This window comes from Schizosaccharomyces japonicus, assembly GCF_000149845.2.
Source record: "Schizosaccharomyces japonicus yFS275 unplaced genomic scaffold supercont5.2, whole genome shotgun sequence".
Taxonomy (NCBI): Eukaryota; Fungi; Ascomycota; class Schizosaccharomycetes; order Schizosaccharomycetales; family Schizosaccharomycetaceae; genus Schizosaccharomyces; species Schizosaccharomyces japonicus.
The window spans coordinates 1,824,444-1,840,591 of NW_011627861.1; the positions used below are offsets into that span (position 1 = coordinate 1,824,444).

Sequence of the window (16,148 nt, forward strand, 5' to 3'; positions counted from 1 at the left end):
GTTCAACGCTTTATGTGGTAATTCCTATTTGGAAATAATTCGTATATACTGTTTCCTTAATAATTATAAGCAACATTAGTAGAGTTTCATTTACTTACTTAGAAGTACTTAGTAATAATTACTAATTGCTAAGTAGGAGGCTATTATCCGTCATCCTCAAGCTAATTTATTGGATATGTCAAATCTATAAAGTAAGTTTCTTTTCAGCTCTTTGTTAAATTTATGTGACCACGACACTGGGAAAGGTACCAAAACGAGACAACCACTGAATAAAGGTGGATTTAAAGACCTATCTCCAAAAACTGTTTCTATTCTTTTACTGTGACGTACAAATTCTTCGAATTGAAATAAATATAATATATATAATATGATTTGGAGGGGGTTCTGTGTATTTCGGTTTTCTCGACAATTTCTGTTAAGAAATAACGCTTACAAAGTATTAATAGGACATCTACATACTACAAGTTACAGGAACTACTCGTCAAGCGAAACAAGCGATCAACGGTGTAACGGCGTAAGAAGCAAGACCAAGGAAAAAAGGACAGCTTTGTTTGAGAAAATCAAAACATATGGATCATTATCAAGAGTGCATGCGCCCGTAGGGACTATATTGCTCTATTGTCCCTGTACCTGGTCAATTCTTATGGCGGCGTATTCCATTAAAGTTCCGATATTTTCCACTGTTAAAGTATTGACTATATTTGCTCTCGGTTCCTTTGTTATGCGTAGTGCAGGATGCGTGATTAATGATTTATGGGATAGGAAGCTGGATGCCAAAGTTCGAAGGAGTTCCAATAGACCACTTGCAAATGGAAAGGTTGGTGTTCCTGAAGCTCTGGGGCTACTGGGTGTTCAATTATCTACTGCTCTCATTATATTGTGCAGTTTAAACTCTTACACGGTGAAGTTAGGGGTCCTTTCATTACTTCCTGTTTCGCTTTATCCTTCTTTTAAACGGTTTACGTATTATCCACAAGCTTTTCTTGGTTTAACTTTCAGTTACGGTGCTCTCATGGGTTGGCCCGCTTTAGTTGGTGCTGATGCCATGTTTTGGCCCGTCGTAGCACCATTATACCTAAGCTCTGTTTTCTGGGTAATTATGTATGATACCATTTACGCACATCAAGATAAACTTGACGATGTTCATGCTGGTATTTATTCCACCGCTCTCAAGTTTGGAAAACGAACGAAGCCAGTTCTTTTTTTACTAGCTTCAATTCAATATGTATTTCTATCGTTTGCAGGAATGGCTAATCACCAGGGCCCAATATTTTACTTACTTGGAGTATGCGGTTCATACATATCAACGCTACTGATGATTTTTAATGTTAATCTCAATTCACCTAAAAACTGTATGCATTGGTTTAAACAAAATTCAAAAATGGGTTATGCTATAACACTCGCCATTACTCTTGATTGGATTATATCATTTCTTAAGTAATTTAAGCAAATGATGGCAAAAATGACAAGTATTCACACAGAAATAACTCAATTTATGCGTTAACTATTCATGGTAAACTTTAAACGTTATTGTGACTAAACTGACATTTTTAACATTTAATTAATAATATTAAAAAAGATAACGGTCTTGCGATCAATATGATAATGCTTAAATTTAAGAATAAAAAGGAGTACTTAAACTTGGCTGAACGCTAGCTGCGACTTGTGATAAAACTTCGACATTTTTTGACTGTGATTCAAGTGTATGTGTTGAAATATAATTGTTGAAGCAGTTTTGGAATGAACGACATAGTGATACATTTAATTTATTAGTACGCTAATTAGTCTTTGCTTAGATTTTTAACTGTGCTACTCTATTCGACCTCATCCACAAAATGTGCCCATAATATAAACATTCCAATCCCACTTGATTAGCTTCTATAAAATCAAGCTTACTCTAAATAAATTAATAAATGCTACTAACATTAAAGTAAGTATAAACAAAATTTGTGAAAGAGTTCTAAATAGGTCTTCCGCAGCGATTGTATAACACATTGAGCTTTTAACTTAGCGAGTGTACGTTACTCTTACTCACTGCGAGCGCACCACCAAGAATACTGCCTACAGGCAACGTTAATGAAAACGGGCAATACATTAACATAGCTTTGTAACGGGTTTTACCGAACAGTATGAATAGTTACAATAAATACGAGTCATTAAGATTCCTCTTACAAGCAATCGAAGCGTTTAAAGTTAAAAGCTATTTTTGCACAAAACTTTAAGAAGAGCATTTGTTTATATTTAACAATGAACCGATTTTTCAAAAGTCATTACTTTACTTTGCGACGTTTACTGTGCCAGCACGGTATCTTACCGCCTGACTTAACAAAGGCTTATAAGTTCATAAATTAACATACTTTCAGCTTCAATCCAAAAAATACTTCGGTCTGACCCGTACTTATATTGCACAGGAGCAGAGCGTTTGATATGATTCGAAGCTTAAGCCAGTAGAAGTCAGGCTCAGTTCCGGGGGGGGGGGGGGATATGATCAATTTTGTAACACTACAAAATTTTTGAAATACGCTATCAAAAGACCGACCCGTACTACTTTCGAAGAGCTGTTTCCATCACACCGCGCTGCGCCGCGCTATGAACGCCCACGGTAAGATTGTGTAAAGCCGCATAGCGTAGTTTGCTCTAAACTCGCTATGTGCCCTTGCGAAGGCTAGCGCGTTGCACTAACCGGCACAGGCCTCTAGCTAACTCTAAGGAGTCGCGCTAGAGAGCCTTGCGCGCGCCAGCGCGCTACCCTAATTCCATAGGGTTATGCAGCCAGCTCTACTGAGCTGCGCTACAAGTCTAGGGAGTGCTACCGCACTTCCCTAAGGGAGTAGGCCACACAGCCAACTCCAAGGAGCTACGCTACGAGGCCTAGGGAGTGCTACAACGATTGCACATTAGTTCTCGCTAATGTGCAATATTATAAATAGCTAGAAAACAGTAATAATATTGATACTTTATCTTAATCCTGAGCCTGGGCTTACACTTGGTTGCGAGGCTCAAAAAGACCAAGTATCAACAGCTCAGAAGAGAAGCGGAATCTCTCCCAGTGTTGCCAAACCTTTGGCGGAAGTGTTGACCGGTAGTCAACTGTGTTTTAGAAATTTTCGTTAATCGGAAATTTTATTTTTTGTGTTAAATCTCCTACCTAAAGTTTTTTCTGTGCGTCGAGATGCCAGAACCTATGGAAGACGTCGAAGGGACGATCCCCCCGTTCGACGTTGAACACGAGGACAGTGCTCCTTACAAACATCGTGGACACTGTAACACATTAAGCTTATTACTAAGCGAATGTGCGTCACCCTTACTCCCCAGAGGGAGCAACACCAAGAACGCTGCCAACGGACAGCGCTTACGGAGGCCTACGGCCTCCACGTTAAGCTGCGCGTTAATGAAAACGCGCAACACGTAAACGTAAACTGTAAGCCCAGGCTCTGTAGTAAGATTAAGTATGAATATTATTGTTAATTTCTAGCTATTTATAATATTGCACATTAGCGAGAACTAATGTGCAATCGTTGTTGAAGCCTTACGGCTTCGTAGTGCAGCACCGTAAGCGCTGCGTGGAGTTCTAGTGTGCAGTGCACACTTAGGGGAGTGCGGTAGCACTCCCTAGGCCTTGTAGCGTAGCTCCTTGGAGTTGGCTGTGTGGCCTACTCCCTTAGGGAGGTGCGGTAGCACTCCCTAGACTTGTAGCGCAGCTCAGTAGAGCTGGCTGCATAACCCTATGGAATTAGGGTAGCGCGCTGGCGCGCGCAAGGCTCTCTAGCGCGACTCCTTAGAGTTGGCTAGAGGCCTGTCTGGGTTAGCGCAACGCGCTAGCCTTCGCAAGGGCACATAGTGAGTTTAGAGCAAACTACACTATGCGGCCTTACACTCTCTCACCTCTAACTGAGGTCACCCCCACAGCGTCAGTGGGATCAGTCTCCATGGTGGAGGGAGCCTGGCGGGGGCGCCCACGAGGGCACGTCAATTTGTCGCGCCCGCACACGTCGCCAATACCGCTCCACTGTGCCCGAGTCGATGTGCTCCTCGGGCTCCCAAACATCATCGTCTTCGGTGTAGCCAACCCACCGAACCAGGTAAGACCTCCTTGAGCCGTGGATCGCGTGTGCTAACAATTCCTCAACTTCATAGGTTTGCTCGGCCACCTCATCAGCGTCCCGGATTGCATACGCTGGAGGTGGCCCGTGGTGGAGCTTCAGGCGGCCGATGTTAAACACTCGGTGCGCCTTGGAATCTGGAGGCAATTGCAATTCAACTGCATTGCCTCCAATCTTCAATATTTTAAAGGGGCCGTCATATAGACGCCCCAGCTTCCGTTTCTCGTTGTTTTTTCGCCGGACGTAGGCATAACGTCCCGGCTCCATTGCTTCTTCTGGGTCAGTCCTTCTTTTGTTGGCCTGTTTCTCCTGTTGTTCCTGGGCCCTTTGCATTGCATCGCGCGCCTGGTGAATAGTATCATTAAGGCACTGGAGATATTCTCCTGATGCCGGAATGTTACTAATCGCTTGGCGTGCAATGCCTGTGGGACTAAAGCCATAGTTGGCTTGAAATGGAGTAACGCCAATTGAAGAATGGACTGAGTCATTGTAAGCAAATTCGATTAGAGCAAGGAGGGACTCCCAGCTGCTCTTGTTTTGAAGCGTGAACGGCTTCAACATCTGCTGGACCGTCCTGATCGTCCGTTCAGACTGTCCGTCCGTCTGAGGGTGCGCTGCCGTTGACATTTTGAGGCGTGTACCCATTGATTTGTGTAATGCTTGCCAGAAATTGGACACGAATCGCGGGTCCCTGTCCGAAGTGATCGTGTCTGGCAAGCCATGGAGTCGGAATACTCCTTTAACAAACAGGTCTGCTGTCTGCTCCGCCGTGATGGTCTCTTTACACGGCAGGAGTGTTGTCATCTTGGTGAGGCGATCTGTAACGACCAGGATTGTGTCGTTACCGCTTGGAACTGCTGCTGGGAGGCCCGTGATGAAATCCATTGCGATTCCTGCCACGGCCTCGTTGGAATTGACATTGGCTGGAGTAGCCCTTGCGTCAATCCTGTTGCTGGCTTCGAGAGCTGGCACTCCAAGCACTCTCGCGTGTACCGCTGGACATCTCGAAGCATCTTGGGCCAGTAGAATGCCCGTGCAAGTTTCGCATATGTCCTCTCGACGCCCGGGTGGCCTGCAATTGGGCTGCTATGATGATCATGGATTAGTTTTAGCTTCGTAGACTCGTCACTAATACACAATCGCCAAGGCAAGTCCGAATTGTTCCTGTAATAGAGTAGACCGTCTTCCATAGTGAATCGATCTTTGTCTCCGGGCACCCAATCGTCCTCCTTTGCTTGTAGTTCCTCCAATCGCGTCTTCCAATCCTCGTTCTCTGCATAGGACGCTCGCAATACTGCTTTCTCGTCCTCCTCGGTAATTGGGCATAGGAATTTTATTTCTATCCTAGAGAGGGCATCGGCGACAGGGTTTTCGGTGCCAGGAGTATAGACAATTTCGATTGGAAATTGATCTAGCTTTTCCCTCCACCTTGCCAACCTGCCCTCCACTGCCTTCTGGGACATGAAATCCTTCAACGACTTGTGGTCAGAGTGAACCACAAATGGTTGAGCCACGAGGAACGGCCTCCATTTGGATACCGCATGCACAATTGCAGGAGTTCTTTGTCTCGAATCGGGTAATTGAGCTCAGCTTTGCTCAATTTCTTCGATTCGTAGGCGCAGGGATGCCCATTCTGCATCAGTACTGCTCCTATCGCTTTTGCGTTTTCGGACGCATCAGTGAAGACTTCGAATTTCCCGTGCGGGTCAGGAATTCGGAGGCACGGCGCCGTTGTCAAAGCGCGTTTGGCCTCAAGAAACTCTTTTTCACAGACCTCGTCCCACTGGACCGGTCTTGTATTTCGGTTGGACTTCGAGGAACCCGCCCTCGACGTCAAAGTCGCAACCATTCCAGAATAGTTTTTAATAAAACGCTTGTAAAAATTGCACATTCCTACAAAACGTTGTAAATCCTGTATTGTTTTTGGTCTCGGAAATTGTCGCACCTTTGAAATTAAGCTTTCGTCGGTGCGAATCCTCCTTCACCAACCACATACCCCAGGAAGTTGACGCGCTTCCTGAGGAATTCACACTTCTTCGGGCTCGCATAGAGCCCGGCGTCTCTTAAACGCTTGAAGACCTCATTGAGGTGCTTCAAGTGGACCTCTTCTGTTTCCGAGAAAACAAGGATGTCGTCCATGTAGACGACCACGTACTTGTTCAAAAGGTCTCGGAAGAGGTCATTCATTATCGATTGGAAGGCGGCCGGGGCGTTTGTTAAACCGAACGGCATGCCTTTCCATTGATAATGCCCCAAGGACGAGCTGAATGCTGTCTTTGGGCGATCCTCGGGCGCTACCTGGATCTGATGGTAGCCCGAGGCCAAATCGAGTTTGCTGAAGACTCGTGCCCGGTAAACACGGTCCAGCAACTCGTCAATCAGGGGCAAAGGATATTTGTTCCTGATTGTCTGCTCATTAAGGCCACGGTAGTCTATGCACATGCGTAGACTGCCGTCCTCTTTTTAACAAACAGGACAGGAGCGCCGTAGGGCGACGTGGACGGCTCAATTCGCCCTGCCTTGATCAATCTTTGATCTGGCGCTCCAACTCTTGCGTTTCCGCCCAGGACATCCTGTACCTGGGGCGATGAACAGGCTGAGCTCCCGGCACAGTTTCGATGTGCAAGTACGGGAGCTTTGTCTCCACAGGTAACGGCGGCAGGACAGCCGGTAAAACGTCCTTGTTCTTTTCTAACACCGCTAACAATTTAGGATTTCCGTCGCTGAGGTCTTCCAGGGACACGGTCCCGTCCTCAGCGACGCTAACGGTGAAGAGTATCAACTCTTCAACCTCCTCTGGGCGGGCCAATTGTTTCCTCATCGCCCGTTTCGACAGGCAGAGGATCTCAATTGGTGCCGCGGATACTTTCTTCTTGTCTGGTTCCACTAGGGGAACCAGCGCTCTGCCGACTCGGGCCTTGGAGCCCTCTATCTGGACGTTGAACTCGTTCCAGAAGGGGATTCCAAGAATGGCATCGTAGCCCGAGTGCTGATCGAGGACGAAGAAGCACTGAGTTGTTTCTTCGTCTCCGATTCTGACTTTAACTGGGAGGGTCTGATGTGTGATCAGAACCCTCTCCTTTGTTTTAGCAGCGAGGTGGACTTGCTGTTGCTTTGTCGGCACCAGACCAAGTCCACATTGCTCGGCAAAGCTGTGCGACATTACATATGTTGCACAGCCAGTATCCAGGAGGACGCGGCTCTTGTGCCCGTCCAACTGGCAGTCGACCTGCGGCGGTGAAGACACTGCCGGGGGAAATACTGTCAGCTGGCCACAAGACACCGGTCTTGGGATGTCCTCCGCTTCTGTGAACTCCTCTTCGTCCTCAGAGAAGTCCGCCGCTTCCAGGAAAATCTCGTCCGTGTCGTCCTCACTCTCTGACGACCCTAATTCTTCTTCCTTTTCGGGCTCTGGGCCCCAATCAGACTCGTTAAAGCTATGGTGCGAGTCTGTTTCGTCTTCGAAGGCCTTGCTTGCGGCCCTCAGAACGTCTGCTGGTATTCCCAGCTCTTCCTCTTTTGCCTGGAAGGCTCTCTGCGCGGCGTCCAGTACTTCAGCCGGCAATCCTGTTTCCTCTTTGTGTTCTGCGAACACACTGCGAGCTGCTTCCAGTATTTTTGAAGCCAAGTCTACTGCCTCTTCCTCTTCCTCATGCTCTTCTGCCCCTTCCTGAACCATTGTTGCGCACACATCCAAACTGTTACTGCTGCTAGTAGAATAGGATCGTAAATAAGATTTTATTTTCTCACCTAAGTCTCTAACTAGTTGGTCAACTGGGTCTACATCCTCTGAAGAAGAAACTGTAGCTGCATTGACCCTCGCAACTGGCTTCGCCCTTGGTTTCTTGGGCTTGCCTTTGGAACAGTTCTTGGCGATGTGTCCTTTTTCGCGGCAGCGGAAACAACGGCCTTCGCGAAACAAGGTGAACACATCGCCCGAGGAAGCGCGCAAAACTTTTAACGCGTCCACCAGCATTGGGTCGCTTGGTGGTTCTTCCTTTCGTGCGCTACTGCCGGACGCGTAGCTTGTCCAGCAGTAATTCGGCGTGCTGTTGTCATCCTCGGCTGCGTAAGCAATGCGGATTGCATCGCCCAGCGTGGCCGGGTTGAACGACCGGAGGTTCATTCTGACTCGGGGCTTGCACCCACGAATCAATTGGTCCTTGACCGCATCATTGTCTAACGACAAGATGGTCTGGAACCGGAGGAGGGCAGACACAAATTCATTGACTGTGCCCGTTTGGTGGCAGTCAAGGAACCTGTGCCTGTAGAGCATCAGGGCGTCTGGAGGAATAAAGAACTCCTTCAGACGCTCCTGGAATTCACTCCACGAGATCTCATCGTTGGAGAGAGCCTCGTAGAGCTCGACGTCGGCATCGACCCTAGCCTGAGCGTCGTCCTTCAAGAAGTAGTAGGCCGTAAACGCGTGTGCTTCCTTCGGGATCCTGCGAGCCCGGAGGAAACGCGTAACGGCCCGGAACCAACTGTTGAGCGTAGGCAGGTCTCCTCTGCCATCGTAGCTCCAAGGTTCCTTTGCCCACGACACGTCGTAGCGACGGGTGGACGAGGCGTCCGACTTGTAGAATGGGGATGTCGACGTGACATCCTCCATTTGTAAGCATTAAGGTTCATTTAGGCGAAAGCCTAAATCCTAGGTAGGAGAAAAATATAACACAAGAAAAAATTTAAAAAACTCGTTGACAACGGTCAACACTTCCGCCAAGTCTGGCAATCCAAAAGAGATTCCGCCTCTCTTTCCTGGCAATGATACTTGATTTGATGAGCCTCGCAACCAAGTGTAAGCCCAGGCTCAGGATTAAGATAAAGTATGAATATTATCGTTAATTTCTAGCTATTTATAATATTGCACATTAGCGAGAACTAATGTGCAATCGTTGTTGAAGCCTTACGGCTTCGTAGTGCAGCACCGTAAGCGCTGCGTGGAGTTCTAGTGTGCAGTGCACACTTAGGGGAGTGCGGTAGCACTCCCTAGGCCTTGTAGCGTAGCTCCTTGGAGTTGGCTGTGTGGCCTACTCCCTTAGGGAGGTGCGGTAGCACTCCCTAGACTTGTAGCGCAGCTCAGTAGAGCTGGCTGCATAACCCTATGGAATTAGGGTAGCGCGCTGGCGCGCGCAAGGCTCTCTAGCGCGACTCCTTAGAGTTGGCTAGAGGCCTGTCTGGGTTAGCGCAACGCGCTAGCCTTCGCAAGGGCACATAGTGAGTTTAGAGCAAACTACACTATGCGGCCTTACAAATTGCAGGACATCCAGGCGCCGACAGAACTTTTGGTAAGTTGGCACGCTCATTTTATTGGCCAAAAATGTTTAAAGATGTACAGCAGTTCGTCAAAACATGTCCTGAATGCCAGCTCGCAAAGCCGGCAAATCGAGCAACACAAGGGTTGCTTCAACCGATGAGTATCCCAGCCAGACCGTGGCAGGAAATATCTATGGACTTTTGTGGACCGTTCGAGACTTCGCCGGAGACCGGAAACGATATGGTGCTGGTCGTGGTAGACCGATTAACAAAAATGGTAATGATCTTGCCATGTAAAAAGACAATTACGGCAGAAGAAACCGCGTACCTCTTTGTCAACAACGTTTTCAGATTGCACGGACTGCCTGACGCCATCACATCGGATACTGCGAGCCCGGAGGAAACGCGTAACGGCCCGGAACCAACTGTTGAGCGTAGGCAGGTCTCCTCTGCCATCGTAGCTCCAAGGTTCCTTTGCCCACGACACGTCGTAGCGACGGGTGGACGAGGCGTCCGACTTGTAGAATGGGGATGTCGACGTGACATCCTCCATTTGTAAGCATTAAGGTTCATTTAGGCGAAAGCCTAAATCTGGGCGATCACCACCAAGCCCAAGGCCGCCCAAACGAACTGCAACGAGCTGCAGTAAGGCCTTCAGAACTCCCGGGACACGCGCGCGTTAATTCATTAACGCGCGACGCGACGCGACGCGTTTGTTTACATTTACGCGTCGCGTCAAAATGTCTTAAATAGCTGGATTTTATAGAAAATAAACTAATCTTATTCTGACCTACGGACTGAGTCTTACACTTGGTTGCGAGGCTTCTGAAAACCCATCAGAAGCAAGGAAAAGTTTCGGTTAAGTTTTTTTGTTAAAGTTGTTTGATTGCCAACACGGGCGGATACGTGTGAGGTGCTACGACAGGATTCACCTCGAGGAAGAGAAGAAGTTTGGAAAGGATTTTTGGATTACTAGCTGCCTATGGAACAGGAGTTTACTTTCTCGCTCGCGGAAGAGCGATTGCATGTCCCTCGTCCGGACAAATACGACGGACGAATGGATCTCCCAACGGTGGAAGCCTGGCTGCGCTCAATGGAGCGCTATCTCGTCGCGCACGGCGTCTCGGAAAGACGTTGTGCATGGACTGCAGCCTGCTACCTCACAGGCTTTGCTGAAGAATGGGTTTGCGGTAACCCAGAAGTCTATCAGCAGTTGAAGGATGGTTCCGTATCCTGGAACACCTTCAAGCAGTCCATCAGGGAAAATTTTATCCCTGCAAATGCTGTTAGAGACATCAGCGACAAGTTCGCTGAATGTCGACAAACTGGCTCGGTGATGGAATTCATCACAGAACTCTCCCGGCTGAGAACTTACCTTGGTCTCTCGGACGAGACCGTGCTGCAGCAGCTGATCCGAGGAGCGAAGCCTAACATCAAGGATCAGCTGGATCTCTTAGACCCAACAACGCTGCAAGAAGGCATTAAGTTAGCCTTTAAGCTGGAGAAGAAAGAGCAGAGAAGTCGTGGACGAACGGTGGTGAGTCCATCCTGGACCGCCGCGCCCAGCCCTACGTCATACGACCCAATGCAAATCGATGCATTCACGCCGCGCCCAAGGTTTACAGGCGAGCTGGAGCAGCTGTACCTACAGCGTCGTTGCTTCCGCTGCAAGAAGGTTGGCCATATTGCGCGCAATTGCACCGCTGGTCAAACTGCTAAGCTGCCAGTCAAGGTGATGTACGTCTATCCCGACGGTTCCATACGCGAAACACCACCTTCGCAGCCGACGACGGGAGCTACAACAGCAAAACAAGCTTCCTCAGACGCAGTGGATAGTCAGGTAGATAGTGCAATGAAATTGTTTTCTAAGTATTCGACTGTGCAAAAGGAAAAGGCAGAGAGTGACAATGGTGAAATTAAATCTATGGAAACTATTAAGGAAGTTGACCGAGGATTGGAGCCATTAATGAGCTATCAACTTAAAGTTGATGCTCCTACCGTGGCAACTGTCCCAGAAATTGAGATACAACTTGAAGGGAACAGCTGCAGGGCTCTCCTGGACACGGGATGTGCAAGTTACATCGTGTCCAAGGACTTCGTGAAGCAATGGAAACTGCCCACGGTGAAGATGCCGGCCAAGCCAGTGGCATTGGCAGTTAAGACAGAGGAGACCGTCGTCATAGACGAGAAGAGGCCCCTCTGACGATTCGCGTCGGCAACGAAGAGACATGTCAGTCGTTCTTCGTCGTCGACCAGGACTCCGGCCATGATGCCATCCTTGGCATTCCCTTTTGGAACGAGTTTGGAGTCCAATTGGACCAAGGGAAGGCCAGAGTCGGAGAAAGCTGGGTGCCATTAGTAGGCCCCAGACGAAAAGCAGTTGGATTGGCGCCAGTGCAGATCGAATGCCTGTCGAAACGGGCAATGACCAAGCAGCTGGCGCGAGCAGAGGAGATTGAAGAGCTCGTTCTCTTCAAGATTACCGTCAAAGAGGACGCGGGGTCAGTTTGGATGACCTCAGTAACGGAAACAAGAACCTAAAAAAGCTGTTAGAGAAGTATGCAGCGCTGTTCCCGGCTGAGTTGCCAGACTTACCAAACGATTACAAGCTGCCTTACCTGGAAATCGAGACGAAACCAGGTGCAGAGCCTGTATACAGGCCGCGCTATCGACTGTCGCTGCCGGAGAAGGAGGAGCTGGAGCGCCAAATCAAAAAGCTCCTAGAATCAGGACGAATTGAGCCGTCGAATTCGCCCTATGGCGCTCCAGTTCTGTTCGTGAGGAAGAAGGACGGTAGTCTGCGAATGTGCATTGACTACCGCGGCCTCAACGAACAGACGATCAAGAACAAATACCCATTGCCCTTGATCGACGAGCTACTGGACCGAGTATACAAGGCTCGTGTATTCAGTAAGCTCGACCTGGCTTCGGGCTACCATCAGATCCAGGTAGCGCCGAAGGATAGACCCAAGACAGCTTTCAGCTCTGACTCTGGGCACTATCAATGAAGGGCATGCCATTCGGCTTGACGAATGCGCCTGCAGCCTTCCAATCCATTATGAATTCGCTCTTCCGGGCAAATTGAATGACTTCGTTGTCGTCTATATGGACGACATCTTGGTCTTCTCAGAGTCGGAAGAGCAACACCTGAAGCATCTTGAAGAAGTCTTCAGACGCTTAAAAAACGCACAGCTCTATGCGAGCCCGGGTAAATGTGAGTTCCTCAGGAAGCGCGTTAACTTCCTGGGGTATGTGGTAGGCGAAGGTGAAATCAGAACAGACGAAAGTTTGGTCAACAAAGTTCAGAATTTCCCTAGACCTAAGACAGTTCAAGATTTACAGCGGTTCGTAGGAATGTGTAATTTTTATAAGCGATTTATTGAAAACTATTCTAAGAGATTAGCTACTTTGACGTCGAGGATGGGGTCCTCGAAGTCGAACAGGAATACGCGGCCGGTGGAATGGGATGAACAGTGTGAAAAGAGTTCAAGGACGCCAAACGGGCGTTGACAACTGCTCCGTGCCTTCGAATCCCGGATCCCCATGGCCAATTCGAAGTTTACACCGACGCCAGTGAGAATGCTAAGGCAGTCGGTGCAGTATTAATGCAGGAGGGCACCCCTGCGCGTATGAATCGAAAAAGCTAAGCAAGGCCGAGCTTAACTATTCGATTAGAGAGAAAGAACTGCTGGCAATCATCCATGCAGTCACCAAATGGAGGCCATTCTTGATGGCACAGAAGTTCAAAGTGCATACGGACCACAAGTCGTTGCAGGACCTGATGGGCCAGAAGCACGTCGAAGGCCGGCTCGCCCGTTGGCGAGAGAAGCTGTCGGTGTACCCAATCGAAATTGAGTACACGCCAGGAAGAGACAACCCAGTGGCAGACGCGCTGTCGCGAATCAACATTGAAGCGCTCTGCCCAATTGACGAAGAAGGGGAGAAGGCCGTCCTCAGAGAAGCTTATCCCATCGAAGACGAATGGAGGGACAAGTGGGAGGAGCTCCACGAACGGGAGGACGGAGGAGAAGAGCCCGGAGCAAAGGATCGATTCATGATCCAAGATGACCTGCTCTATTACCGAAACAATGCGGAGCTGCCATGGCGGTTGTGCATCAGCGCGGAAGCCACGAGAAAAAACTGATTCACGACCATCACAGCAGCCCGATTGCAGGACATCCAGGCTCGGACAGGACTTTCGCGAAGCTTGCGCGATGTTTTATTGGCCAAAGATGGCCCAGGACGTCAAGGAGTATGTGAGGGAGTGCGTAGACTGCCAACTCACGAAGGAAGGAAGAGGCCCGGCGCAAGGGCTCTTGCAGCCAATGAGTATACCGACGAGACCATGGCAGAAATCTCCATGGATTCTTTGACCCGTCGGAGGGCGAGGAAACAGACGACAACAACAAGGTGTTGTTGGTCGCAGACCGGCTAACGAAGATGACACTGCTGTTCCCGTGCAAGAAATCCGTGACAGCACAGGAAACAGCGGACATCTTTATGAAGGGCGTGTTCCGGTATCATGGATTACCGGACACAATCACGTCCGACAGGGACCCGCGCTTTGTCTCTAAATTTTGGACCGCCTTGCACAAAGTCTTGGGCACGAAGCTCAAGATGTCGACGGCGATCCACCCTCAGACGGATGGTCAGTCTGAAAGGACCATCCGAACCATTTCCCAGATGCTACGGGCCTTCGCGTGGAAGGATCAGGCCCATTGGGAATCCCTACTGCCGTTAGTTGAGTTCGCCTATAATGACTCTGTCTGTAAGGTCGAGCTAGGAATGTTCTGTAAAACAGTGATGATTATTTGGGAGCTAACACTAAGGTTTATATAGGAGAAAACTAGGAAGCGGGCTTAGTCCGCTGACTAAGCGTGACGTGATTATGCAGTCACATAGTCCGTGATCGGGCGACTGCAGATAAGGTCACGCGATCCTCGTATGACCTTTGTAGCGACCACAATTGCATTCCGAAGTTTTGCGATTACTTAAGTCGCATTGGTCGCTCGCTATTGGTCGTAGCGCTGCTGACGTCACACTCTCCCGGGCTTTAAGAATAGGGTTATACACGTGATGTGTAAAAATGCCGTTTTGTGGGGTTTTGGGAGAGATAGCTCAGAAATTGCGTTGAGACTGAAATAGTGTGTTGTAGCGATAAAATTAACGTAATCCGATCGCACTCGCTAAGTCTTAGGTTTTTAGGTTTTGCTCGTAGGGGTTTTGAGGGGTTTCTGCTAATACCCTGGGGTAGGGTATAAGGTTATTGGGACCGGTTTTCCGTGACTGTCGGAAAAATATCGCATAAAAGGCTGGATTTGTTGTCGGTAACGAGCCATTCCAATGTTTTTCCGATGCTCGTTTCGAGGCCCTCAACTTTGCCCGAAACTTTGAAAAATTTTTTTTTGTTCGTTTTTGTGAGTTTTCTTCCTTGGGTGTTGTTCCTTACTCACTTTCTTTTAGGTTTTGCTGATTACCGACTGAAGTCGAAGGCAGGCGAGGCGAGTCGTGGAACCGAGGTGAGGATGAGTTTTGACGGAAGGGCCCTCCGTTGATTCTTGTCTGAACTGAGGGGAAATGCTCGCTTGTTGAGGTTAAACGAGGGAATTCGCTTCTTTGGCGAATTTTCTTGTTTTTCCTTTTCTTTTTTTTTTTTTTTTTTTTTTTTTGAAAAAAAAAATTTTTTTAAAGAAAAAAAATTAAGCTTTTTTTGGGTTTGTCGGTTTTTGGGTGTGGGAAAAACCTTAAAAGGAGTTTTGTAGCTTGCCTTTCGTAGTAACCAGTTCCAACCTTCGGGTTTTTAAGTTTTCGCTTCTTTTATAAGGTTTTTCGTGGACGCCGTCCCCCACGTAGATGGGTTGGTACGGAAGGCGAGCGAGCCCCTGCGCGAGGGTGATTCCCGTGTGGGGGTAAGGGGTCTGAGGGAAGGCTTCTGTGCGTGGGTGATTCCCGCATGGAAGCGAGGGGTCCGAGGGAAAAGCTTCGCACGTGGGTGATTCCTGTGCGGGGCAGAGTTTCCGGGGGAATAAGGCGTCGGTAAGGGGTCCGGGGGAAGGGTTCTGGGGGCCATAGGGTGTTGGCTGACTAATCCTGCAGAGCGAGAACGTCTATCGATGACGTAGTTTCCAACTGAGGGATCCACGGTAAGTCTTCTGCGGGATTTGAACCGATGACTAACTCGAACAGGATTAACGACTTAGGACTTAGTCGTTTGAAAACGTCTGGGAAAATAAAAGGGGAGCGCCTGGGATTCGAACAACGACCGAATGACTTCGTCGTTTTGGATGCACCTTGGAAAAGGTATGAAGACTGAGATTTGAACCGGGAGCTAACCGTAGGAAGAACAACTTGAGGACTTAGTTGTTTTCACGGGAGGGTTGAAAAAAGTAAGCTCACCGAGATTCGAACTAACCACAGCTTCATCCACTCCCTTCTTTTCTTGTGTAAGTCCTAGATGTTGCGGTTAACCAGAACTAACCTAGGACTTGTTCCTTTAGGGTTTTCGAGGAATAGGATAGTACCGGAATAACCAATTGTTGTTTATTTTTCCAGTAATCGCGTGTTGCCATGGCGTTGAGATCGGTTTCGGGTTCCCATGAGTTGTCCTCCATTGGACGATTCCTCCAGCTAACGAGATAGTGGCGCACCCCGTCGATTGTCACGTCATCAAGAAGTCTTTCGACTTCGGGGGGTGGCTCTGGCACGTTGTCAAGTGGCGGCTGTGCTGTTGTTCCGGTGGAGTTCCGAGGTAAGGCTTCAGCCGGGAAACATTCACTACGTCATGCGCCC

At 48.6% G+C, this 16,148-nt stretch overlaps 2 protein-coding genes across 2 annotated transcripts; both read left to right on the forward strand.

Moving 5' to 3' along the window:
- Nucleotides 1-475: 475 nt before the first annotated feature.
- On the forward strand, nt 476-1,441 carry SJAG_06603 (para-hydroxybenzoate-polyprenyltransferaseCoq2; the record flags this gene model as incomplete). The annotated part of the gene is made up of 1 exon (XM_011050725.1): nt 476-1,441. A coding segment is annotated over one exon (966 nt), but the record flags the coding sequence as incomplete, so codon positions are not given.
- Nucleotides 1,442-7,396: 5,955 nt separating this feature from the next.
- Nucleotides 7,397-7,777, forward strand: SJAG_06604 (hypothetical protein; the record flags this gene model as incomplete). Its single annotated transcript, XM_011050726.1, has 1 exon — nt 7,397-7,777. The coding sequence occupies one exon, from the start codon at nt 7,397-7,399 to the stop codon at nt 7,775-7,777; it is 381 nt and encodes a 126-aa protein (XP_011049028.1).
- Nucleotides 7,778-16,148: the final 8,371 nt, after the last annotated feature.